The 27,787-nt window shown below is 41.3% G+C and overlaps 1 protein-coding gene across 2 annotated transcripts; it reads left to right on the top strand.

Annotated features, from left to right (window-relative positions):
- Window positions 1–34: 34 nt before the first annotated feature.
- kiz (kizuna centrosomal protein) lies at window positions 35–27,396 on the top strand. 2 transcript variants are annotated; one of them, XM_029460638.1, is made up of 15 exons: window positions 38–221; window positions 786–848; window positions 1,361–1,523; window positions 2,847–2,921; window positions 4,186–4,801; window positions 4,880–5,129; window positions 8,790–8,909; window positions 9,585–9,749; window positions 11,361–11,511; window positions 13,545–13,701; window positions 14,153–14,215; window positions 15,542–15,634; window positions 15,977–16,046; window positions 23,495–23,541; window positions 24,804–27,396. In XM_029460638.1, the coding sequence occupies exons 1-15, from the start codon at window positions 73–75 to the stop codon at window positions 24,905–24,907; spliced, it is 2,286 nt and encodes a 761-aa protein (XP_029316498.1). In that variant the 5' UTR covers window positions 38–72; the 3' UTR covers window positions 24,908–27,396. The 2 variants fall into 2 exon arrangements, with proteins under 2 accessions (XP_029316499.1, XP_029316498.1); XM_029460639.1 differs by lacking the exons at window positions 8,790–8,909; window positions 9,585–9,749 and having other exon boundaries at window positions 35–221.
- Window positions 27,397–27,787: the final 391 nt, after the last annotated feature.

Below are 27,787 nucleotides of genomic sequence, written 5' to 3'. Positions count from 1 at the left end.
AGACGTGCTCGCGCCCATACTCGCACCACGTGCTCTGTGTTTATCAGCAAAGATTTCTGGGAAACGGTGCTCATGGTAACCAATGTAAACAACGGCCATCCTCCTCCTCCTCTTCCCGGCTCTGCAGCAGCGCCAATTCGGGAGAAAATGGAAAACATGTCTCGCAGCGAGGAGCAGTATTATGAGAAGATAACATCGATTCAGCTAAGCATGCATAAAAGGTGAGGTTTTCCTTATTTGTTGTTAACAGAACACGGCTTGGTGGAGACCGCGGACTGGAGTTGTGCTCTCTGCTGCCCGGTAGAATCCTCCTGCAGCCTCCCACAGGGAGATAACAGGCTAGCTACTTAGCTAACAAGCGACGTCAGGGCAGACAGAGATGCAATATACCTTGTTTGTTTCTTTAGCCTGTTTAGTTTTGACGCTACAGTTAGCTAACAGCAGTACTGTTGCGGTTGTTCTTGCATGTATATGAATGGAAAGCTAACCTGACATAACTGTAACGTTAGCGTCCGCGTATTAGCCAAAGTTCCCATGAAGCTAATGTTCGTGTTTTTTTGTATGCAAGTTAGTTAGCTAAGTCGTATATCAATATTAGCACACGCATGTGGCTGATAGTATGCAGCTCTTTGGATATCACATTAGCATACGCATTACAGTTTGTGAGTGAGTAACTATGTAAGTACCGTTAATATTGCTGATAATTAGCCATCAATCAGCCGAGTAAACCACGGAGCTGCTGCAGTGTCTGTGTGGCTGACAGTTCCCCTGACTTGTGTGTGCAGGGAGAAACAGAGGCTGGAGCTGGAGAGGGAACTGTTTGTTTACTCCAGATCTGATAAAAGAATGTAAGTTATACACATTACTGTATATAAAAAAAGAGATTTCCTTACCTTGTTCTTATACCTTGACTTAAGCTGTAACTTTGATGTACAATATATTTAATTAGAAAGGCCTCACTATATAGCTACAAGTCGTTATTTCATATACAATTAGCAATGCAAATGCAAATCAGTATACATTCTGTATATACTGTTTATATGCATAGTCATGTAAGTTTTTTCATTTGGGGAAAAAAGACAAAGGCCCTGGCATTTGTGCTCATCTCTTTTTTTCTTCTGTAAAGTGTGTTACAAGCACAGTGTACATTTGGATGCAAGATGAACAGCCTGTTTTCACTGTAATTTGATTCTCAGAATTTTTAACAGTTCAAAACCCAGCTGATACGAGAGTTGAGAATAAGATTTAAATTTAAAACATATTGTGCTTAACCTTTTCTTGTGAAAAGTCAAGCTCTTATTTTTTTGACAATGCTCCTTGATAATATTTCTTTGGAATAACAGTTCTCCATTGCCTTCAGCTCACAGATAAAGTATTCCAAACTGCACAGTTATCTCAAGGAAATCTGTGACAGGGAAGCACGAGCGAAAATGAGAAACCTTGAGCTTTTGAGAGATGTGGAGTGCATAGAAATTAGCATGAAGGAATATAGTCCTGACCATGGCTCGCTGCAACAACAAAAGGTATTGCACACACACACACACACACACACACACACACACATACACACACACAAACATACACACGCACACACGGGCACATACACTAAAATTGTTTAGCGGAGTATTTTTTCTCATAATGGAGTTTTTATTAAAAGCAATCTTAACAAAGATCCTGTCCATGAGTTTTATCCAGATTTAGACAATTGTACTTTTTTCTTAAATACAGTATTATTTTGTTTAATTTAATAATCAATTATTCATTTGAATACTGTGTGTTTATAAAAATACTACCAAATATAAAGGGAACAATAAACTCACAGACCTACAATTTGATTAAACATTTGCCTTAATGCTGTGCTGTAATAGAAGTAGAAATATTTGCTTGCAATTGCTTGATGTGACAATAGTAAACACTCAAACTGTGCAATTTATCACGACAAGCAAATGAACGAGGGAGAAAACAATGAGCCAGTCAGATTATCACTTAAAACTCAACGACAGTGCTTGACAGTTTAATATCAAATTAACAAAATTGGCTAATTATGACTCGCTGAGTTAATTGCCCAATATAGAGACTCTGAAGTGCTCCAGAGGTTTAGTCATTCTCTCCCCTCAAGCAGTTGGTTTATTTCCTCTTGATGCTTTATGAGTCCTACATGTTTGTTGTTATTTTGGTTGTCCTGTCGCTGTTTGTTTCCGTTGTATAAAGTCACACTTGTTTTTCTGGTTTAACTCATCAGAGTTTTTTGTGCAATGAAAAACGTACATTCTCAAATTGACTGTGAGTAAAGTGAAGATAAACATACACATCCTGACGTGCATACATTTATGACGATTTTTAGTGTAATCTGTATTAGTATTGTTTGTGCAAAACATAGTGGATAAATTAAACATTTTGAAAGCTTGCTTCTTAAACTGTCATTGTTTTGATGAAAAGGTCTGGCATGTTTGAGTTAATCCAAAGTGCCCTTAAAATGGCCATTGGGTTTTTTTAATTGGAGTTGGGATTAAGGCAGTTAGTCTGGCCGGTCAGATAAATGTTAAAGGCTGTCAGCAGCTACACAGAGGACACTCACTTGGGAAAACCCATTGTGATTGACTGTGGCGACTGTGATTGACTGATGCTTGACGCTGTCACTTCAGACCTTCTGCTTTTACACCACATACAGATAATATTCAACAACACTATCACATCGTAAAACAGGCAATTCATAGTGTTTGCATACGGTGTCATATTTCCTGTCACACGTCAGTTAAATATTATAACTATCACCTTTCTGTCATTTTTCTGCTCTTATCTTACTTTAATATTTGTGTATCATTCTGTCTTTACATCTCTTACAGGCTGACTTTCTCAAAAAGATTTCCACATTCATGGAAGCAAAGAAGAATATAGAGAAAGAGCCTGGCACAGCGAAGGTAAAGCTACTATGTGCAACATAAAGTGTATACTGTAAGAATAGCATTCATATTTGTACATCATGTACTTTACACACGTCACATCTTGTACTATGTCTTGTGTGGCCGCTGTTGTGTGTTTGTGTGTGTTTTTACACATTTTTTATGGTTCAAAAATGGCACTTGTTTTTTTTTTATGTTGGATCCTTCCTTTTTGAAATGTTTACAAGGTTTATGCAAATCTCAGTTCTATCAAGCTGTGTTTTCAGGTTTAGAATAACAAAGGAAAGTAGACATTATGCCTGGTAAATCTGTAGAGGAGTCTACATTTAAACTGTGTATCTGTAATAGCACAGGTGTCTAATCCTAGCTGGTGCATCTGTACAAGCGATGTAGTTCAAGTCCATAGCTGCTTTCTCCCTTCACTTAAAGCAGTTAAAGCTCTTTTAGATGAAATGTCTAAGACATCTCATAATAACTTGGAGCATGCTGTCTAGAGCAGTCACTTGTAACTGTGTGCAAAACCCCCGTCAGCTTGTCGATATTGTAATGAGCAAAATGGTACCGTCACTCCATTATGCATACAAGCCATTGGCTGGCAGTGTGCATGTCCCTCAGGCTGCAGCATTCATTAAGGGAAGCTTACCGGGCTGAAAGCTGGAGACAGATGATAACGGGATATGATTTTCATATTTAATACATTCCTTGGAAGAGCACACGCGTGCCGCAGATTGATAGAAGAATCAATTGCTACTTTAGTGAAACACTTTCTACTTTGCCCTGCAGCTACCGATGGAATCACTCAGCCAAGAAATTAACTTTTCCTCTTTTTTTACCTACTTTGTGGATCTGCTGGGCAGGCTGCATGGTTTACAGTGAATGTTATTAAGCAGCTAACTGTTTGGTATTTAAGACGCTTATCAGAAAAGAAACAGAAGCCATGCTTTTTGTTATTATGTTTGGAGGGAGGCTTTTTTTTTGCTTCGCTCCCCCTTGGTGACATTGCAGACATGAATCAAAACTTGTCTAAAGGATTTCTAATAAGATGAAAAGTTAAAACATTGATCCTGAGACATTTTTCTGAAAGCTGTTTCTAAAGAAGAATTCTAACCTTGGCCCAAATGAGCTACACTTATTTTAATTTGTTAAGTGGATAGTTAACATACTTGAGTTGAATTTCTTTCAAGATCAAAGCAGGAAATTTAAAGTATTTGAAAAAATCATTTTTTTGGGGTAATGGAAATTTGTCAATACATTTGCTAGATTTCTTTCCTCATATCTGCAGGTTGAAGCTGTGCAGAGACGGCACCAAGACAGCTCCCCCTCTCAACCAGTTAGGGATTTTACACAAGCACCAGCGGTAATTTTTATGGGCCGCCAGACCTCCAGAGGGTCTGACGCTGAAGCTGGCACCACAAGTGTACTCTCACACCAAGCATTGCATCGTTCACCCAATCGCAGCATGCACTCCCGCGAACGTCTACCAAGTGGCCTTTTGAAGGACTTCAGAGTTGGCGGAGAGGATGCCGCCAGCAACCGAGCACATTTATCAGATGACATTTCAGGCTCAAACGATTCCCCCGACGGCTGTAATTTGAGTGACAAACATGAAAGAACGATGGCGATGCTCCCATCTATCCGTGCCTTAACAGGCTCATCTGGCAATGTGCCTTTTGGAAGTGATGATGAACCAGAACCTTCACCTCTGGTGACCTTGACGGGGCCTGAGAAGAATGTGTTGCCCGGCAGCAGTAGACTCATGAAGGCTAAGAATTCCAAAGCAGAGCACACTGACTCTCGAGAGGTGGCTCATCAGACACCCATAAAGGAAGATGGAGAGAGAGCTCTCGGCCATTTCATGCCTCAAGCCACTTTTGGAGAAGAAGCTCAAGATATACCAGGTTTGCAGTGCTATTCCTAATGCTTATTACCTGTGAATATGTTTTTTATTGTCTTTACTGAAATGTGTTTACATTCAGGTAGATGTGAGAGCGTGAGCTCTGATGTGCAGCTGTCAGAGAGCAGTGCTAGTGACCTGTCCATATCCCTGACACAATCTGAGCTGGAAGAGGATCCGCCAGAGGGTTTGTCACCTGAGCAAAATGCCACTTCTGAAGGGAGTGATTATCCCGATCAGCACAGTCCTGAATCATCCCTATACTCACATGGGTGCGAGAACACACCACAGTTAAACTGTAAATCCTCAGCTCCAGCGGTGACCTTGGAAAGGTATAGTATGACTTGTGTACTTTGTTGTCTGGAATTTTCAAAGTGCGTCAGTGGAGAAAAACACCAACACTTCTTAAAACGTGCACGCCGCAGTCAGTATTTTTTTTTTGTTGCCAAGATTTGAGGCTAAGCAAGCTGAGAAAGAAGAATGTTCTGCACAGCCATGCTGAACCACAGAGGGCTGTTAATGATAGGAGCAGGTGAAGACAGCGTTACAGTCCTTGCCACCATCACATCAGAGGCTGACAGAGAGGATTGTGGGAGTCACGGTCCGTGCCACCGTGCCCTCTGTAGCTCAGCGGCAGCTGCGGTGGTGGCAGTGATGCATCTTATAGGGAGAGCTCAGGACCTGTCACCAACAATATTGCCATAATCCAAGATAATGCTGTAACAGAGCAATTTTCTGCTTGAGAGACCTCAGGAAGTCCCCAGTGGAGGAGGAAATTTGTGGCACCATAGAGTGTTCTGGAGGGTGGGCATGTGGACAGCACTTACAGCCACAAATCCTTAGCGTGATGATGGCCTCTGAGTTGAAGGATCATTTTGGATGGGGTTAGAGCCACAGAAAATCCCATGTGAATGTTTGCTCCCAGAGCCTCTGCATTCCCCCTACAATATACAGTCATTTATGGACAGGACCTCTTATGATCTTGAAGAATTAGAAAACTTTATTTGGTGTGTAATTTCTTTCTTTACCGTATTTTCAGGGACAGTCTCTGTATCTGTCTGTTGGTGTTGTTACATATATTATGTCCCATATGCTCACAATGATGTTGTTCAAAACATTATTTCTGAGCATTATCTGGTGTATTTTATAAAATTGTCCAAAAATGTATCAAAGGTTGAAGGATGTCATTTTCTCTGTGAAAGTATAGCATGTTTGTTTGTGCATGACTGTGTCTCTGTGTGGTCTACTAATACTGTTTATAGTGTGACCTCAAGAGGAACTGCAGTTAGCCTGCGCCGGGGAGATGATGGTGGGGGCCGCAGCTTTCATTGTTAACACGGAGGGCTTCTGTGTTTGAGGAGAAAACCAGAGGCTTTGGTGTAAAGCTCAGAGAGCAGCCAGTCTCTCTCTCTGTCTGTCTGTCTGTCTGTCTGTCTGTCTCTCTCTCTCTCTCTCTCTCTCTCTCTCTCTCTCTCTCTCTCTCTCTTTCTCTCTCTCTCTGTGTCTCTGTATCTCCCTCTACCTCTCTCTCTTACTTGTCTGTCTGTCTGTCTGTCTGTCTCTGTCTCTGTATCTCCCTCTCCGTCTCTCTCTTACCTCTCTGTGTGTATCTCTCTCTCTCTCTCTCTCTCTCTCTCTCTCTCTCTCTCTCTCTCTCTCTCTTTCTCTCTCTCTCTGTGTCTCTGTATCTCCCTCTACCTCTCTCTCTTACTTGTCTGTCTGTCTGTCTCTGTTCTCCCTCTACCGTCTCTCATCTTACTTCTGTGTGTGTCTTCTATCTACTGCTCTCTGTTACTGTACCCTCGAATCTTTAAATCTATACTCTCATCTCTATCTCTGTGTCTATCTCTAAGTAAGCCTTCTCTCTATATCTCTCTCGCTATTCTACTCTCTTCCTTGTCTGTATACTCTCTCTATCTCTCTCTCTCTCTCTCTCTCTCTCTCTCTCTCTCTCTCTCTCTCTCTCTCTCTCTCTCTTATCCTCTCTCTCTCTCTCTCTCTCTCTCTCTCTCTCATCTCTCTCTGTGTATCTCTCTCTCTCTCTGTCTCTCTGTCTCCCTCTTACCTGTCTCTCTCTCTCTCTCTCTCTCTCTCTCTCTCTCTCTCTCTCTCTCTCTCTCTCTCTGTGTGTATCTCTCTCTCTCTCTCTCTCTCTCTCTGTCTCTCTGTCTCCCTCTTACCTGTCTCTCTCTCTCTATTTCTTAAGGTTAGAGTTTATATGGCTCCCTCCATTCAGCTCACAGTCAGGAAAAACAAGACTGTGCAATTCATTAGATTATCCCATTATATTTCTCCTCCAGCATGGCTGGGGTGAGTGAGGGTACACGACTGAAATATCCTCCAGGTTTTTTCTCCCAGACTCCTCATAATGGCCTCCCTGTGTCCTGCTCTCAAATACGTTGTCCATGAACTGCACGATGGTACTGCCTCATTGGTGACACGGCACGGCATACAATTTAAGATGAGTTCTTCAAAATCCAATACAAGTCTAGAGGTAGAATGTAAAATGTATAGGCTTAAAAATGATTTAAAAGTTTTGCAATATCATTAGAGCATTACGCTTTGTTTGTGCATACATTTCTCAGTTGTCTTCTCTGGTTATATGGAGCCCCAGTGTACTTTGTAGACTCTGTGCTCACCAAATTTAGTGTGGCAACCCAACGCTCAATGTGTTGTTATTATACGTGGTATATTTTCCCATTCCTTTGTCTGTTGTATTTGCTGTCTGCCAGCACGGTGAGATTCCTCTGACACCAATCATTCAACAATGAGACCATTCCGTGTGGTAAATCACACCGGAGCCAATACTGTACACTGTAGAGCAATATCGCTGCAGAGAGGCTGACCTCTTCCTCCTAGCTAACAATACGCGCTCCTGATGATGTCGACATGCGGACAACAGCAGCATCTAAAGCGAGGTCGGAGACCTTGACATGAAAGCTGGCACAATACAATGAGAGAGAGAGAGGTTTGCAGAAAAACACAACTAATTCACTTTCTCCCTCTCTAAAGGTCTCTTTTTGAAGAGCGTTGACAAATAAAGTGGAAAGAGAAAGATGACTATTTCAAGGCCCACGCTGACGATAAGGGAGAGAAAAAAAAAAGATAGCTTTTGCCTATGCTACTTCAGTCACACTGAAGAGGACTTAGCACAGACGGATTGCACACTACAGAATGTCATGGATATAATTCAAGCTGCCAGCTTAATCAGGATGTTACCAGGAAACAACCTGCAAAAAAGAGGGAGCAATTGTTTGCTGACCCCTAACCCAGGTGCCCATTACAGATTGTCATAAATTCTTTTTGGCCCCTTTTATGTTAGGGGGGCTCAGGATCTCTCGGCTTGGGGTTTCATGGCACAATTCAATGAGGGCCACCCAGAGCTTAATGCTCAAGAAAGAGATGGATTCCCAATATCCACATGCATTACGCATCCATTTCTCATTTTGCAGACGCACACAGGCCCAGATTAAAGTGTAAATCTCTCACCAAAAGAAATCATCTCGAGGCCCCCCCCCTTCTTTGGGAACCTTTTTCCTTGCATTTCTTTTTTTTAAATGTGAGATGGTGGTAGTAGTATTGTTACAGAGTTGTTAATATTTTCTTTAGTTCCTTTTGATAATCATTACTTATGTATTATTTTGCCATTTAACCGTTTAAAGTTGATTCTAAAGTTTTACTTCAACAGGAAGCAGCTAATTCTACAAGCTCGAGCTGTGAATGCCAGGTTTCATATACAGCCTGTCCTTACATGTGCGCACAGACAACCTTTGAATAGTTGAAGTCCTGTTATGTACCATTCTAATGATCTGATTCCTCCAGCAGTCCTTGAGTACCTCAAGGAAATTGCCCTGAAAGACGCATCTCAGATTTCTTTATCAAATTGCATCTTTCTTTTTCTTTTTCTTTTTAGCAAATAGCAAGCCTATCGATCACATGGCCTCCTCCATCTTTATTTCCTTTTACTACATTAATGGGTCACATGTATTTAGTCTCTCCCAGGAAGGACTCTTCAATCTGCTACACAACATCGAAGGACGACTCCTTGGTGAACAGACACGTGTGTACGTCGATGCTTCGATTGATGGAAGACAACTCAACAGAATTATCCGGTATACCCTTCCTGTCTTTCCACAGACTTTACAATCTTATAGCTCCCCGTCTAAATTAAATGCTGTGTTTATTTATTTAACGGCCATGGAGCAGTTTGTGCAGATGAGGAAAACATATTATCCTTCTGCCGAGGGCTCTCACTTTAGATGAAGTGTCATCACTAACATGCACACGTCTTTATTTCTGAGGGGTTTTCAAACACATGGGATTGTTATAGTAACCACCCTGTTGAATTGTTAGTGGGAGTCAGGGAGATGGAGGATGGCGAACGTGTTTCATTAGACCGGGCTTATTTTTCATAAGCCTTTTATATTTCATAGCGTGATTAATTTACCATAATTGGAGTTCTTGTTGCAAAGTACGGATAAATGTCTGGCAAATGAAAGCTTTCTCACTCTTTTTAAACCCAGTTTATCCCCATCAGTGCAAACACGAGTGTTGTAAATGATGTCAACAGCATCTTCAATAGTAAAAGAGAGTGGCCATCTTGTGTTATGACCCACAGTGTCTAGTCTTCATGTGATATTATGTGAGTTTGCATGTGCATTGATGTGTATGATCATACTTGCTTACTGTGTGTGAAGTGTGAGCAGCTGTTGGATGTACTCTGTGTGCTCCTGACCCGAGCCCAGAGCTCCATGGCAATAGCTTACTGCTCTCTATATATTGGACAGCCTTTGTAACGGCGGCGCGAGCGTGAATGACGAGGACCTTAAAGCATGTGGAGCAGTCATCCTTCATGAGCTTCAGAGGTTGTCATGGAGCACAGCAAAGGGCTGCCTGCTACCACAGGATATAGTGAGTGCTCACCAGTCCAGCACTGAGCCAAATGAAATAAGGTAAGGCCTCCTGGTTTCTCTGGGAATCCAACACCAAAGACTGATGCCAGTGTTTTTGTTTTATTTACTCTGTAGTTGTGTTTATTTGTTCCTTTTTTCTTCTTCTTCAGCAGCTTAATGAAACTCGTAATTGTGGAGTTGTAAAAAGATTAGTGAAGTTTGATCATTTTTGTAAAGTTGTACTGCTCGGGTAGTGTTGTATTTCCACTTCTCACAACTTTGCGTTAAGTTACATTTGTAACAAACTGCAACTTCTTAGATGCCAGGAAAAAACACACAAAAAATGAATAAACTAATATAGTGTGCAAAAGCAGGGATTCTGCGGGTCCTTAAAAAATCTTAAATCCAATAATCTGAAATGTGTTTAGTTTGATAGGATTACTTACTCTGACATTGTTTTTATAAAGTTGCATTAACTTCAGTCTCTTTGGGAAACATTTGTATTGATCCCTCTGTAACAAAAGTACAAAAAGAAAACAACATGGAACCAAAAGCCGCTGATGCCAACTGTGCAGCCCGGTCAGAGTATTAGCACACTCAGCTAGTGTGTCGCCATGTGGTATGTGGGCCAACGTGGCGTCTCCTCTCATCAAAAAAACAAACAAATATCAGTCATATAAATGCCCTGAAGACAAAGGTGAGCTGTTCTGACATCACTCATTTATTTACTTTGCAAGTAATTCATGGATTTTGCTTCATATTTTCTTTTGCCAGAATGGATGTAAAGGTCTTAGGTCTAACATTGGATTCATAATGGCTTTAAAAGAAGGTCTTAACTTACATTTAGTTTGTTGGAACCTGCAGAAACCCTGCTTTGTGTTTGCATTTCTACTCCCCTAATACGAGGTGCTGTAATAGTAATTCAGTTCATAGAGACGGAGAACAGACTTACAGTAGAAGTGAATTCTACTTTTCAGACAAAGAGTGGAAAGCTGCCTGTGCATTTATTATTATTTCTTTGGACCTGACAATGGGGGAGAGGGTACACACTTAACAACAGCCGCTGAGATATCACACGCTCCCATTCGATACAGTCTCCCTTGTCCACAAATATAAAGGTCATCTTCGGTGGCACCTCGTGCGGTAACACCGCACGGGTGAATGTCATGAGTAAATTAAAATGCCCTATCTGTGACTTCCAGTCCTTTGGATAATGAGTAGTTATACTCTGAGCCAAATCCATGTTCTGCTTCACTACTCTATTGATTTCACTGAGACCTCCCCTGCTATGCACTCAATCCAAAGAAACACATCTAGCAGTGTCCCTCTCTTTCCTCTGGAGATGCCTATTGGCTCTTTGACCTTTTCATCGAGCTTTCAACCAGGTGCTATGTTGCTGTCTATTCAGTGTTAACTGTATCTCTGCTAAAGTGTTCAAATGGATTAGCAAGCAGCCTTTTGTGAATGCTTGATGAAAAAAAATAGTGTGAAAAATGTATCCTGATTTCTTCACATAACGGTCCAAACTTGTAAGCGAACTGAATTTGTCTTGATATTTGAATAATCTTTCACTGTGAGGAGGTTTAATTGTATCTTATTTACAGATGCCCCAATGTGTATTCAATAAGAAAGCCTCTCTTTTCTCTCCCACCACCCCCACCCTCACCACAGCACCAGCCTCCCTCCTGATGCCGCTCGGCTGTGGGATCGCTGGTTCAAGCACGCCCTTCTACTGAAGGAGCACCGTGTCCTCAGCACTGAGCGCTTGGTCCAGCTGTTCACGCCGCTGCTGCTGGAGCGCCATGCCACCTACAGCCACCAGGTAGCGTTGGAGGCGCATACACTGCCACTACTACACACAAATAGAAGGTCATACACTTCAATGCACTTGCACACACTCCAAAAAGCAAGCAGGACTAACACACGCACGTATGACTACAGGAGTAAAATGCATCCTTTTTTCTCTTCTTTCCCAAAAGGCTTGTGTTTTTGTTTCTTTGCAAGTTTGTATTTTTTTAGAAGAGCGCTGCAGTTGGTACTGAGTGCCCTCTTTGTGTCTGGCGTTTGAAACCAAGCCCTGGCTGCCGACTCATCAGATTGCTCCACACGTTGACCTAGACAGAAGGGGAACCCTGACCCATGCACTAATCGCAAATTACAGCCTCTGCTTGGCTTCTTTCATCTCATGTGGCGTATTCATCTGAGAAACACTTGCTTTTAATTTGGCATTAGCCAAAAGTATAGCCATCAGCTGTGTCCGATTTGAATGAAGGAGCCATTTGGAACCTTCTCCACAACTGACAAGATTATTTAAAATGTCCCACTCATTGACCTTGTGCAGATCATGCTCAACTAAACAAAGAAATAAATTACAATTAATATTCACACTTAGAACCCAAAGATAATGTCAAGAGATCTGAAAATGAACCATTCTATCTGCAGGAATTGTCATGTATTCTTGCAGGTTTTTTATGTAATATTTTTGCAGACTCATCTTGTCGGGGTCCTTGTGACTCGGAGATCTTGCTCCAGTATCCCCGACGCAATAAGAGAGGGAAAGAGGGAGACTATAGAGCCTCTTGAAAAATATGAACTGACAAAAGGAAGAGAGGCACTGCCATCTACATCATTGTGTCCAAGTGCATCAGGAAAAGCCCGAGTGAAAATCTTTCTCCCCCTTTATCTCTCTCACTCCATCTACTCTATCTATTTCTCTCTCCCTCCCTCGATTTCTCCTTCTCTCCCTTTATTTCTCTCTCTCTCTCTGCTCTCTTTCTGTCCTCACATACAACAGCTTATTCTCCTCACACAAGAGCAAACAGAAATTTCCATTCACGTAATGCCACACAGCCTGGCTACTCCGACAAATGGGAGCATGCAGCTCGCATGCACACACTCAAAGAGGCCCTTTGAATATTCAAGTGCTAACAGTTGCATTCATTGATATTTAAAATGCAGTGGGTCTGCGAGAGCCCTCAACCCACGGTACATTTGACTAAATCTAAAAAATGAACAAAGACGGATATCGGGGACAAGGATCAAGACAGTTTTTATTGTGCAGAAACATCAAATACCAAGTGGCAAGCTCAGATTGGCATGTGTTTGCCTCTCTTCCCCTCGAAAAAAAAAATGAAAGCATGTACATTGTCAATCTTCACTGCGACCTACTGATAACAACTTACAATGCACTTAAAGTTTGTCACTGTCAAAATCCTCCTGATCATCCCCTTCCTATTAGTGCTCATTAAAAGTTGCAAATGGCCATCTGAGGCTGAGAGGCAGTCTTTGATCACAAAAGAGAGATGATGATGGCAGGATTTGATATGGGGGAGGGAAAAAGGAGAGAAAGGAAATCGGTGTGTGGCATCTCCATGCTCCTCATCTCTCGGAACAGCTCCTCTTAATTGTGTATCCTCATCTCCCCACAGATAAAAAAAAAAAAATGAGCTGGAGAGGGAGGAAGAGAGCAGTTTGTCTCAATTCTCTTAGCCAAGAGGGGAGATATCTGGAACGTGTTGCACATTAACGCCAGGGTGATTGCATTCTTTAGGCGCTTCTCTAATCTCATGGATGAGAAGAGAGGGAGAGAGAGGGGGGGGGGGGGGGGGGGGGGAGTGTGATTGAGAAGAAGAGCGGGAGCGAAAGTGTGCGAAATAATCTTTTTTTAGTTAAACGAGTGAGAGAATTTGAAGTTATTTTCTCTCTTGGCGTTTGAACATGCGCTACAGCTGCACCTCTGTGCGAGCAGCCATGGCCAAAGTAAATGACTTGGCTAATCGGCGAGAGTTCAATTTGACACTTCCTTCACAAAATGGGAACAATTAAGAGTGTGGTTTTAATTTGTGCTGCTCACAGGCCAAAGTGCTGCTGAGGACACTTGTGTCCCGGTCCAGTGAGGAGTGCCCCTCAGCGGAGGACGAGAGTGACTTGTCTTCTTCGTGTGGTCGTCCTTCTCCCCTGGCCGACGGTGAGGAGAAGCCCGCCAGGCCGGTACAGAAGCAACCGATCCAAGGTTACTGAAACGTATTAGTATTACCATATTAAACTATGATATTTGAATGCTGAACTATATTTACTTGTTATGGAGGAATGGCTTTTATAACAATCAAGAAGTCTCCCTTCTGTAAGTGTTTTGTCACAGTTACAGCCAGTAGATCCCCACAAATGTCCAAAACCTTCCACACTGAGATACATCTGTCTTTGCCCTGCAATATAAAACAAGACCATTAACAGGAACAGATGTAGACTGCTGCTATTTTTGTGCAAACCACCTCTGCAGAGAACTAAAACTTTTATGAAAGAAATCAATTTCACCATAGAGCTTTTTTTATTAATCCCTCACAGCTCAGTTTTCCTCCAGGCTTCTATTCAGAGCTAAAGAAAGACCCCCCATTCCCATTTCTACCCCGAGACTCCCTTCCTCCCTGCCACTGCTTCTCACTATGCGCTTCTCTTTCTTACAGAACTACAAAGTACTGAAGAGGAGAGCCAGGACGAAAGCCCTGTGGAAAGTGTTCCTATTAGAGGTAAAAAGGCATCGCCGGTGCCCCAGCATTCACACTGTCCTTATGTTGTGGTTTGTTTTCCTCCCACTGCAGTGAATAATGGGCTCTTTTACCCAATGGTTGAGGCAGGATGATCAAGGTGAATTCAGGGTCAAAGTCCCACCTGAAGAGCTGTGCTAGTTATCTCTAATTATCTCCGAGAAAACACTAGCCATGTTTTCAGCCTGGTCTGAGGCATTCTGGCAAAATTGATAATTCGCTGGCCCGGCATAATGCAGCTGCTTTAATTGTCAGGCCGCCAGGGTGGGAAGCGCAAGAGATCTGTCATCGGTTCTCATTATCTTCTAAAAAATGTCCTGAAAAGGCTAGACTTGAAAAAAATACTAGATGTGAAGGCATCCTGGAAGCAGTTGTGCCCATCCCCAAGCTGCACCTCTGAAATGTAAAGCAATCCTATATTACCTTTGGCTATCAGATATCCCACGGGGTGTTTCATGTGTCTGCATCCCTAAGGTGCACAGCCAGAAAAATGAGTCCAGTTTCCAATCGCTACACTTAATCAAAGGAGCCATCACCAGTAAAAAGAAAAAAGAAAACATGACTAAAGATTTTGAAAGGAAAGGGGTTTGCTGTGGTGAATGACATCAATGTCACAATCAAAAACCATGACCTTGGAACTGATAGTAATTGCCTAGACATGCGTGTCTGTATAGCTAATGGTTGTTTTGTGAGACTACATGTAAAGGCAATGCCTGTATAAGTGCTGTGGGTGGAATAATAACAAAATATCATATGGTTTTTAGAACATCATTAAAAGTGCTACTTTTATTATATAGCCGAGAAATAATGTCAGCACTAGTCATACAAGATCACAATTTTTGCTCTCTTTGATTTGATAAGTGTGTTTTTGTCAACCACATCATTGAGACAACAGCCCATCATTTATTATGTACTTCTGCTCTGTTAGATTTTTTTTTTGCCAGCTCCTCTCAAATATGATACCTACTTTAGTGCCGGAAAGTAATTACGAGTGTTTTTAAAACAGAAAATCAATCATTGCCCTTCCTGGTAGGGGGTGTTGAGATAATGTGAGACGCTGATTGCTGTCTCATGGAAACTGTTGCTACACACCGTAGGCTAGAATCAACAGCTTAGCTGATTGAGCACGGTGTTTTCACCCACTCTGCTCAGCAGTGAGACCAAAAGACTCAGCTACTGAAGCGTGTTGTCTCATCAAACACTGAAACCTCTGAAAGTTGGAAACCTGGGTTTTAAGCAAATATTTGACAGTGACTTTGTGTGTGTGTGTGTGTGTGTGTGTGTATGTGTGTGTGTGTCTCTGAACAGAAACAAAAGCATATCAGTTACTTAAACAATCAGCCATGCAGGAAAGGCTGCAGAGTTCTGAAGAGGAGGAGGAGGAGGACGATGGCCTCTCAGGTAAGAGATGCAGCCCACTCTACCAGGCAAGTAGCGAGCAACAGGAGCCTAATCATTGGTCAACACTGACCATATGTTCTCACAACAGAACGTCCATGTGAAGTCTAGGTTTCCTCAACCTAATTTAGTCTCATTTAGCAATCAAAGACATCAACATATAACATCAATATTCTCATATAACAGTGTGCACATATCAAGAGATCAACACCAAAGTTGAGTTAGCCCATCCTTAGCCCCTCATAAGCATCACCATAAGTTTCTATATTAATATGCATTGTAGATTAGCTTGTGATGAGATGTCCAAATCAAATGGTTTTATCTGGCCCTGTTTGCTCTTTTAAGGAATAAATCATGGCCATGAAGAGGACCTGGGGAGGGCCAAACGCTCCTCACATCAAGACCCTTACCCTCGGTAAGAACATTGTTATTATTCAACGGGCCACAGGAAATGGGCCACCAGACACCAAAGTGGTTGATGTACATTTGCATGGCCGCTCTCATAATTCCCTGTTCATTTCCATAAGATCAAGGGGGCGCCACCCATTAACTCGCCTACAAAGACAAAAGGCCTCTAAAGCCCCTCTCACTCACTGTTTGCTGGGTTCAGCCAGGTTTGAGAAATCAAAAACAAAAAAAAACCGCAACCACAAAAAAAATGAATTGGGAGTCATAATCTCGCCGTCTTCAGGCGTGTTGTCAGAAAGCATACAGATCATGTCAAGAAGAGAATCAGGGACAACTGTTTGGGAAGAAGGAGACTTAAGTGTTGACAAGGACAAATGTCCTTTCATTTTTCACCCTTGAAAGGCATTTAGGCTGCTCAAATCAGAGCCCTAAGTGGGTTCGAAGAGAAGATCTAATGATAAATGGCTTGGTGGAAGGCAGCTAACACCATCGCGGTTACATTTGAATATCAACACGACTTCATCAAATCTGCAATTGCATGTCGGATCCTCAGAGCACCTCTTCACTGCAAACCCATTTGGGCTTTAGTAATGGCTGGGTAAACGTTATGAGGAATAATCTTCTCTGATTTCATGTGATTACTGGGCACCACGCTGACACAAGGGCTGAAGTCTGTATCTCCCTGGCCTGGCAAGCAGGCTGCCCCCGTCTGCCTATTAGCCCAGGGAAGGGCCTAATGGGATGGCTCTATTGTGGTCCTCATAGCTGCTGATGTCTGCCACTGCCAGCCCCAGTGACCACACTCTTTAATAAACATGAGCCAATTTCGGGGCCCAGACCCTCTCAGATGGTGGCTGCCCTCCTGTCATGAGCATGGGAAGCCCGCAATATTTGTGATTAAACAAAATTTGCAGAACAAAACATTAGACAGAAACACAGAATGACGTGAGCAGTGATGAGACGGAAGTCGTGTACATAAGCAAAATTGGACAAATGGGTAGTAATGCATGCCTGACACTGTAATCTCACCTGGGTTACGAAGGACATGAGCTACCATGACCATAATCCTTTCGTTGGTCATACAACGCTTCTCCTGCACGCTTAGATTTAAGCATTCCACTTACAACAGTCACTTCTTGCGCTTTATTGCTTCCACAAGTGGTCTGCAAGCCCTGCACTTAAGCGGAAGCATAACACTGCAGCATGCTCTTGCCCTGCTTCTCTCTTTTCTCTCTGTGTCTCTCGCTCTCTTGCCCTTTCTGCATCTATTTGCCCCTTCTACCTCTCTGTCTTCCTGTATTTTCCTCTCCCTCCTCGTCTCCATCCCACTTGTTAATTATTTGCTTTATTTTGTCAGCGAGCTGATGAGTGACATCAAAAGGAGGATGGAGCTGGACTCAAAATACAAAAATGGCTTCCTCTCTGTTGTCTTAGACAATAATTATGATTTGCCAGTTAAGCCTGGACTACAGCAGAGGGATTGTAGTTTAAAGCAGAGGCTTTGGTGCAAAAAATGCATTTATAGCCCTTTGTGAGGCTCCTCATTATGTGTGGGCCCGATTCATTAAGTAATTGGTTTGCAGTTGTTTACATGAGTATTAAGGCCTTCTATTCAGGGCCTTTGAGAGATACATTGTGCAAATGTTGCATGTTATGAATGCAGAATGAGAGGCGGGGGGCCAGTCCTATTGGCCAAACACTGCACTCGGCTGAAAAGCGAGAGAAAAGCACTGGGTGCTGCTTTGCATAGCAATGACTAGGGCCTTAATAAGCTTTACAGATTAAATACATGCAGTCTATACAAGATGCAAAGAGATACTCTTAACACATTTATATGTGCTCATTTCACTATTATGGCGTTGGAGAGAATTGAGGTCTTTCATATTCTTTTCTCTCTCCCTCTCTTCCTTGCTCTCTCCCACACAGTGTTTTTCAGTTAGATACTTTTATAGAATGTGCTGTTTATTGTATTATAACTCGTGGGGAAGCGACTGATTTGTCCATTAGAAATCTTTTGCTGTCTTTGTGAATGGCAAAGTAAAATCACTTTGTGGTTGAGTGGGGATGAAAGGAATAATGCACGAAGGAGTGAGTCTTAATAAGCAGCTGCACTCCATGTAAAGACCACTTGTTCCCCTTTTGTATGCGAGTGCATGCCACTGCTTCCTCTCATGCAAAGAATCATTGTGCTCCTTTCTACTGTAGGCATTTCAGATGCCACTCCTTTCTTGTTTTTATTTTGGGGTTTTTAATACCTTTCTATCCTCCCCCTCCGTTTTAGATCCTAAAAAATGCTTACACACACACACACACACACACACACACACAACAAAATCCTCCAGCCATCAGCCAGTGTGATGATTGTTGTGCCTAGTGCCTGCTTGACAAAAACCTTGACTCAACAATTAGTGGTTTACAGCTTTGCCTTGGACAACAGGATGTGTTCAAGCATTCGACCTCAAATCACTCAGAATGTCAAAACCAGAAGCTCTCTCTCTCTCTCTCTCTCTCTCTCTCTCTCTCTCTCTCTCTCTCCTGCTCTCTGTCTTTCTTTCGCTCTCTTTTCTCTCCCGCTCTCTCTTGCTCTCTCTCTCTCTTTCTCTCTCTCTCTCTTTCTCTCTCTCTTTCTCTCTCTCTCCCGCTCTCGCTCTCTCTCTCTCACACTCTTCTTGCTCTCTCCTCTTTCTCTTCTCTCTTCTCTCTTTCTCTTCCTCTCTCTTCCTCTCCCTCCTTCTCGCTCTCTCTGCTCTCTTGCTCTTGCTCTCTGTCCTTTTCTCTCTCTCCATTCTCTCCTCTCATTGCGCATCCTTGCTCCTTGCTCTCTGTCTTTTCTCTCTCTCTCTTCTCCTTCTCCTCTCTCTCTCTCCTCTCTCTCACTTCTCTCTCTCTCTCCTCTCATCTCTCTCTGTCTCTCTCTCGACGTCTCTCTCTCTCTCTCTCTCTCTCTCTCTCTCTCTCTCTCTCTCTCTCTCTCTCATATGGGGAGGTGATGTGTGTGGATCTCTGAAAGCTCACTGGGAGGAGGGATGGAGGGGTGAGAGGAACATGAGCTGAGAGAGAGAAAGGACTTGGGGGGGAGGAGACGTAGAAAGAGAGAGCAGGAGATAGAGGGAGACAGAGAGACAGTAACGGACAAAGAGGTAGTGGAAGATGTAATACTCTTCTAAATGAAGGGGAAACGCGTATTAACAATTTAAACAGACATTATCATAAGAGCAGAAGCTGCTTGTGGCAGCATTGAGTCTGTGCATGTTTTCTTTTTTATTTAATATTTGACAATATATTTGTTAAAATCCTTCAGTTTAGACCAAATAATAAGATTACAGGGCAAAACAACAGTGGCTATAGAGGAAGACGGCATTTAGGGACTCCAGCCAGAGGAGGTCACTGTCCTACATAAGCTACCTCAAACCAGTAACGAACGCCCGATGGCCCCTATAAGATAATAAGTTGGCTTTCAAACCCTTCCTCTGCTTGATTTGTTTATTTTAATATTGTTGGTATAATTTATTGTTTTTAATTATGTATGTACTCTTAAGCCTGATAGAGGCACAAAAAAAAGAGTAAAATAATGGACATAATGTTCAGTTTTGAAATCTGTGGTCATTTCTAATGGCATTTTGTGGAATCGCTTTATGTTGTAACTTGCTCTAATTATGTTCTCCAATTTATGTGGATAGATAGACAAGCCAGTAAATGTTAGTCTCCCTAGATATGGTGCATAAACTACATTTAACATGAGAAGGTCGTCGTCCAAAGTAATTCTTAGTCGACTGAACACTCATACGATTTTGTCGTAATAAATCAATCAGTTGATTTAATTGTAAAGCTGAGTTTCTCTACAAAGAATCATGCAAAAGCACCACATTAAATCTTGTGTTTACCAGAGATGTGCTCTGAAATGAGTCATTCAGCATGAAAATTAGCTTTAAAAATATGACTAATCAACTAAAGAGATTGACTAAGGCCAAAAATGCCCGATTAGTCAACAAATCTACTAAGAGTGGGCTAAACATGAGATGAATGATCTGTCCTTCATCCAGCCCTTTCACTGGCCGTCTCCACTAGACTGCCACCAGTCAGGAGGAGAGCGCTGGGTTAAAATCATTGGCCCTAGTAGCGCTTCCTGTGAGTTGCAGTACTTACTCATCGCCAGCAGAGAGCACTCACATGTTAGAGAGTGCCCACTCTCAGTGCACTCACACTTTGCCTCTCACTGTTTGCCCCCACTGAGCGCTATATCCTGCAATCATTCAGGCCTGTGAGAGTACATCTAAACGGAGCCTAAACAATGTTTCTGTGGGGTCATAGCTGGGATGGGAGTAGGAGTTGATGGGAATGATGAGGTGATGGGTCTCCCTTTACCTTTAGACAAGCACCGCTGCGCAAAAGTGCTATTGTGCTATTAGCATTTGTGTGTGGGTGGCAGGAGCTTAAAAAAAAAGAGCCAGGGTAAATAAAAGCAGTTTTCTCGCTTTCTGTGTGCGAGGCAGTATTAAATGCTTGGTAAGCATTATTTCCTCTGTCAGTCCTCACATTCCCTAATGTGACTGTTTAGGATTACAAGTCAAATCTGTCTTCAGGGATGCCAAGAAACGCATCCTAGTCTTGCTTGGCAATTACTTTAGACTGCATTTTGAAAGAACATTATGTCCTACATGAAGATGTCAATGTCGATGTTTTGTATTTGTCAGTATATAACTACAACACTGGCTGTACTTCATATGCTTATAAAATGGCCATTTGTCTTTTCTATGTCTAAATGTCTCTGCTGCTTCAACTGTTTAATACAGCTTGTTGTTCAGCAGTAAACTCACTTGTATTTGTCAGAAATGTGTTGTAGTAGTCTTTGTTTATTTGTTCCATAACAGAGATACCTAAAGATATCACAAAATATTTGGTAAAGCAGAATTAGGATGCTGCTCTCTGCTTGCAAAATGTCACAAAGGAGAACAATTGAGTGTGCTACTCCAGCTCTAAACATGTAGAGAATAGTCTCAAAAGGACCTTAAACTTACATTAGAGCGCCTTGGAGTCGTAATCGTTGTGTTATTCTTAAAGAAACATCACTGTTTCACTATTCCTGACCAATGGTACCGATTCCATCCTTTTGTGCATACAATTTGCCTGAGTTTTTAATGAATGTAATTAATGTATATTACTGCATTAACTTGTCTTTTTACAACCTCTTTTGAACATTTCTAAATATGTACATTCAGGATCTTTAACTCGGCTCGTAGAAAACCAGCGTGCTGTAAATTGACAAAACAAGACAGAGGTTTGATTAAGGAAAAACACTGACGGCAAACTCCCAATTGTGTAACGTGTTTAATACTCATACAATTTTAAAGGTCGTTGTGGACTCGGCTATACATAGCAGACACAAAAACTGTTAAAACACAAGACAAACAACAATATGAATTGTAAAGGCCAGAGAAAGAGAATGAGCGAGGCATTGAGGGAAAAAAGAGGACATTACAATAGCTGTAATTTGCATCATTTTACACATTACATTCACCTCTATCTACCAGAGCTTGTGAAACACTGGCCAGCCCAGTCTTACATATTCAGATCATTTGCCTCAATTAAGGGAAACTCAGCAGAAGATGAACTGGCATAAATGTTTATGGAAACGGAATATTAGATTGGTGGGGTCAGATCCAGTCTGGGCTCTCTATGGTAATAGCCCTGTCTTGAAATCAGTCCTGTCCCTCACTGAAGTGGAACAGCTGATAGACCATTCCCATCCCCGGAAGGGAGTTCAAGAAAAGAAAAGCCCAATTTACTCTCCGTAACAGCTATTATTGTGGCAAAGGAGAGGAAGTAATCGTACAGATTATTGCTATATTTTTGCTGCTGCAGGGTGTGCTGGAGATCTGTTGCCTAACAGTTGTAAATGGATGCAGTAGTCCTTGTGCTTTAGTTGTGCTTCAGCATCTGTACTTTATCTCTTATTCAGTGTAAAAAGTGGAATGTTGATAGCAGGTGGATGTAAATACATATATATTCCCCACCTTACTATCCACCCTTAGCATGTTCCAAAATCTGTCAACATATCACGACTTCCGTGATATAGTTTTGACAAAAGATTTAGAATTGTATGGTCACCTTCCTAAAACTTGCACGTTGAGTGTATATTGAAACAGTTCACGATTCTAACGTCCCGTTTTACCTCTAGTGGTACAAAAACTAGATCATGACTGTTATTATTTTCTTTCATCAAAATGAATGTGTACACAGCCGTTTGTCAGTCTAGTATGATCCGTAGGACATTTGCTGTTCCTAAACATAACATACCAAAAACAGACCATCATTTTGGACTCAAAATAGGCGACGCAGAAACATATTTACCGTCTGCAAAACATGTCTATGTTGCACGATTTGATTATACTTTTACTAAAATACACTAAATCCTCTTTTTCAACAAAACACAACACCGTCAAATGCAGTGCACCTTCAGTCTGCGAGCGGATTATCTGTCATTGTGTCTTTGCTTTCTTCTCTCTTTTTTTTTTTGGCACTGCTTTTCTTACTCAGCCTCTGCTTTGATTTGCTAGCATTTTAAGTGCCTGAGGTTCAATATGCTGTCTGAGCAGATGCAAGAATCCTCCAAATGTCCTGTAGGAAGTCCTATCAGCATATGAATATAAAGGTTATTTTCTAATGGTTATAGGGGCTGTATGGTAGCAATCTGTTCACAGTTAGGAATGGGAGTTGCATTGCATTCTGCCTTGAGTGGTGCAAAGCAGCAATATATAGTTTAGAAGATGGCAATTGGAACGCAGCCAGAGTAATTTGGTCCTCATACTCGATGTACAGTCACATGTGCCAAGATTTAGCAGAGGGAGAGATGAGGAGATGAGGGTGATTTAGAGGATGACAATCAATGAGGTCATGGGTTTGAATTGATGCAGATGGAGGAACACGCCACACGACAGTTATTTTTTCCAGAGCTCATCTGCTTAAAACTCTGCGTCTTTTTTTCCAACAAAGGTGTCAACACGGCTCCGATACAGAGGGTCCAAACAAATAAGCCATATGGATATGTATGCTAACCTGGGAGATGATGAGGCTATATTGTGGGGCTTTGAATAGCCTCTGTGATGATGTAAATTAAAGAGGAGGCCTTTAAAAGTGGAACGGGGGGGGGGGTCTTATTGCATATGCATTGAGGTAGATCAAAGCCTTTTTGGAGGTCACACATTTACATAGCGATATCACCAGAGCTATGGGAACCTGGCAACCCTGTCTCTGGACTATTTGTGAATAAAGAGGGCCTTGTGGAAATCCTTTGGCACAATTAGAACAGGAGTCAAGGAAGTTCCCTCAGCTGCACGGTCTGCCTGCCTTTTTCCCTTCTTTTTTTTTTAAAGCTATTTTTTGGTGTAAAATAGCAGCGGCTCTAAGCCTAAGTTAGTAACTTTACAAGGCTAATACCTGTCTTTGTGTTTCCAGGAAAGAGAAGTCTAACTCAAAGGCTCATTCTACTCTACAGTCCAAAGGTGAGTTTAAACAAAGTCATTTCGATTGCATGTGTCAGAAAAAGGTTAATTAAAGGTTCACACGTTCACAGGCACGACATTTACAAACATGTTGAGCCTCAGAAGAAAACTGTTTGATTCAATTTTCTCAGAAAAAGTGGAATTTTTAGGATTTGTAAACAAAAAAGAAGAGCTTGACGACAAATCTAGATTACTGAAAGCTTCGATTTTTGTTGTTAGCAAACACTACCTAAATGATCTAATAAATAACCTAAACAGTCCTAGCTTACATCACTGATCGAACCTTCAACTACTGAAAGATCTTTGTTGATTCTAATGGGGGCCTGACAAGTTTATTGCAGATGACATTTATGTAAAAAATATATCCAAATAGTGTCTAGTAGTGTCTCGCAGTAGTTGTGTCAAATGACATATCCTTTCTTCTTTAGGTGGAGACAAATGACAAATGCCTTTTTAACCCTTTTTAGAGCCACCTGTGTGCACTTATTTAACAATATATGCTAAAAAAGATTTGTATTTCTTTCTTCTCCTTTAAAACTAAAAATGACCTGTGCTAACGCAAGCTAGTATCAACCAATTACAACCAATAATATCATGACATCCATCCATCAATCTATCTGCAACCTTTAGAGGTGTGTATTGCTCCTCTGGAGCTCCATATCTGCTACATTCTAAGCCCGCCCACTTTTAGCCGTCCAATCAAATGCGAAGGATTTGATTTAAATCCCTCTTGTATCTATACGTATTCAGTTTTACAGTAAGGTAGCTAAAGACGCTCTAATTTATTAATTATTATATATAATATAATGAATTATTTTTCAGTAGCAACTTCCACTTCACTGATATAGATTAAATAGACATCCTTCATCCTTTAGACCTGAGCTGCTCAACAGTTAAACAATACGGACCTCTGAATGTGGCTCGAGCAGTTGGATCCAAATGTATGTACTTTTGGGTGCTACATTCACGTCTGTATTTAGATTTTTATCGCCGTGATCAGATCACCCGTGATGTGTTTTATTGCCGTGAGTGAACAAGACATCATGCTGTATAAAAGGTAGAATGCAATCAAATTCAAGGTAAACTTTAGCTGCAGTGCTTTCAAATCCAGGAATGCTTATAGAGAGAGTGTAGAACTGACTGGATAAAGAAATGATGTAGACGATGGTAAAGGTTAAACCTCGTTTCAAGCATGGACGAGTAAAAATTCTGCTCTCATAACGTGAGCTTGTGTTTCTTTCTCCTTTTCCTTTTTTGTTTAGCTTTCTGGGGGGAATCGGATGACAGCAACTCAGAGATTGAAGCAGCCTTACGTCCTCAACCTTTCAACACAAACAACGGTGACATTGATGACTTCAGTGACTGATATTTCCCCCCAGATATTTTTTAAATGCACTACATTATATCGCTGCAAAATTTCAGGCCGTTTGGCTCAGAGTAATTCACCCCCTGACCATTCTTTTAGTGGTCTGCATTGTAAATCATATGCACACTGTATCGTAAAAACAAATAATAAAGTTGACAGCTCTCACGCTGGGTAAAGTATGTTAAGAGTTGTCCAACACTCTGATGTTAACCCTGCTTCAGTCTCTTTATCTGAACAACTCTCCCAGCTCATAATAACAGCTCGAAATAGATTAAACTGATCTTTTAAAGCGATTTGTTTGCACTAGGCTGAAAATCATGCATTTTGAATGCCGCAAGCATCTCCGAGTGCTCTACCTCCAGCATGCTCGAGTGTAGTGATGTGAGTCACCTGTGAAATGACAAAGCACAATGGCCACTCTGCACGCTGCTGCGCGACCTGTGAACCTGCTGAAGAGGCCCATCTCCCAGGGCACAAAGTGTTGCAAGCGCTAACAACCTCCGAATATTTAGAACCTCCAACAAACGCTCTGCACATATTTTCACAGCTGCTTCTTTAACAATCATGCTACAGAAAACACAAAGACGAATTTGTCTGTATTATTGTGCAAATGAGTCACGAGTAGCAGGATTGTTGCTGAAACCACACAATAGTCTTCTGCCATTTATCATTTTGCAGCACATTGAATGTTCTGTATCTATAAATAACTCCTGTGTGGGAAGCTACATTCCCAAGTTTACATTTATAGTTCATTATGTCTGTAGTGTAAATTTCCAAAACTGCCATTCTGGGATGTGGTAAAAGCCCCCTGGCATTCAGTGTCAGCAGGATTCCATTAGACAGCTTTAGGTGACTTTACATGCCTGAACCTTTTAAAGTAGGACTCCACATTCATTACCAATAATGGCTTCAGACAGCCCTGACCCACCACAGAAATGGGACCGTGGCAGAATAATTTGGAGTTTGCTAAAAGGCTCCCTAACATAATATCCATGTTAAGGAGCATGTCAACAGATACTTGTGTGCGACAGATAGCTCACGGTAGAAGCGGAGTTATATCGTACTAATGTGTACTAACACTAATATTTTAAAAAATAACTTTTCTGATTCCATGCCAGAGAGACGATGAGGATGATATTCGGCTCGTTCTTTTCAGAGCCGGTGTGTCATGGGAGGTTTTTATCTTGCAGTTAAGGGGCGTTATACGTACAGTGACTGACTCAATTACAGTATCGGGTTTGCAATGTTACTTTATCTATTGTGTTTCAGGTTGACATTAGACAGAGCTCAGTTCTTACAGATGTGGTGTTGTGAAGGTGATCCATGTTTATTTTGACTGGATAGATAGTGTCTCCAGATACAGATCGCTTCAAGAGTGAGGGAGGATGGAAAAAAGATGTATACCATGTGCTACAATACCACTTGTGATTGCAAAACATCTCATTTTAATTTTGCTCTTAAATATTTCCAATGAACCGAATTCTTCTTAATAATAGGAAACGTTTTTTTCAGCTTCAGAGAACATGGGAATCTGAGAGAAACCTCTTAAACCTTTAACCTTTTTAGAATGTGCTCTACCTGCACCTTTTTGGATGTAGGGCAACTAACAATTATTTTCATTATCGATTATTCTGCAGATTATTGAAAAGAGTTGAGAGATTGAAAAGAATGTCAGAAAATATCCCAGTTCCTCAGTCCAAGGGGAAGTCTTTAAATGTCTTGTTTTGTCTAAAACCCAAAGATATTTACTTTAATATGATATAAAACAGAGAAAAGCGGGACATCTCCATATTTGAGAGACTGAAAACAACATTCTCTGACATTTTTGCATGAAAGATTTATAGATTATAGAAATACTTGTTAATTATTTTCCTGTTGATTGACTAAGCTATTATTTGACCACGCGTTGCAACTCTATTTGAATGATTCAGTCAATTCGCAGGACCAATAAGAGTCACAACCCTGAAGATGTAATGTTACGCTGATACTGGTGACACTGAAATGTTCAGAAATGATTGAACAAAGTTAATGGCTTGTATAATTCAGCTGTAAAACATCTTGAAATAATATTTCAAAATTGCTCACCTTTGTGCGGCTATATGATTTTTTTATATTGACACTGTTGACAATGTCAAAACATTTTTGCTTAAGATAAATGTCAAGGAAACATACTCCACAAACTCACTATCTTATCCTATTCATTACGTTACCTATTCAAACATGTCCTTTATTAATGCTTTTAAAGTATGACTGCAGCAGAAACTGACACTTTCGTAAAAGTCAACATGCATGACATTGGAATGGATTATAAAATGAATAGGAGGGTATAGACTCTTAACATTTCCTCGTGTGTCTCTATACCAGGGGGTCTGTAACCTGCGGCTCAGGAGCCACATGCGGCTCTTTAACCCCTCTGTAGTGGCTCCCTATAGCTTTCACAAAACAAAAACATGGAACTAAATATTTATTTCTATGTATTTTTTGTTGCACAGTGGACAATCTTTCAAAGGGAACACCTCTCATCTTGGAGTTCGAGGTGATATTGTGACACTGACACGGGAATTGTTTAAAAGTCAAAGCAATTAATAATTAAATACAAACTGGCCTATTTATGTTCACCCTTTTTAAGCTATCAGGCTGCAGCTATATGTTTTTGTTATACATTTCATTTGTATATTGTATTTTTGATTGCTTTGTGTATTTTTATATTATATTCATTTCATTTTTATTTGATTCAACACATATGAGGAGGACTCAAACAGACCTGCATAGTTCTGTGTGTAGGACTAAACATGCCAGTGTCATTTGTCCTTCTCTTCAAAAGAGTTTGGTGTTTTCCTTTGTTAAAACAGGTAGAAATAGCAACAGTTTCCTTTATTG

Source organism: Cottoperca gobio, chromosome 22 (genome assembly GCF_900634415.1).
Source record: "Cottoperca gobio chromosome 22, fCotGob3.1, whole genome shotgun sequence".
Classification (NCBI taxonomy): domain Eukaryota; kingdom Metazoa; phylum Chordata; class Actinopteri; order Perciformes; family Bovichtidae; genus Cottoperca; species Cottoperca gobio.
Note: the sequence above shows the minus strand (reverse complement) of the source record. Positions and strands in the feature narration are given on the sequence as shown.

Coding starts and splice junctions, on each gene's coding strand:
- kiz (XM_029460638.1), top strand. CDS start 73: ATGGTAACCAATGTAAACAACGGCCATCCTCCTCCTCCTCTTCCCGGC. Junction 9,750..11,360: donor ACTGAGCCAAATGAAATAAG/GTAAGGCCTCCT, acceptor CCCTCACCACAG/CACCAGCCTCCCTCCTGATG. Junction 13,702..14,152: donor ACAGAAGCAACCGATCCAAG/GTTACTGAAACG, acceptor TCTTTCTTACAG/AACTACAAAGTACTGAAGAG.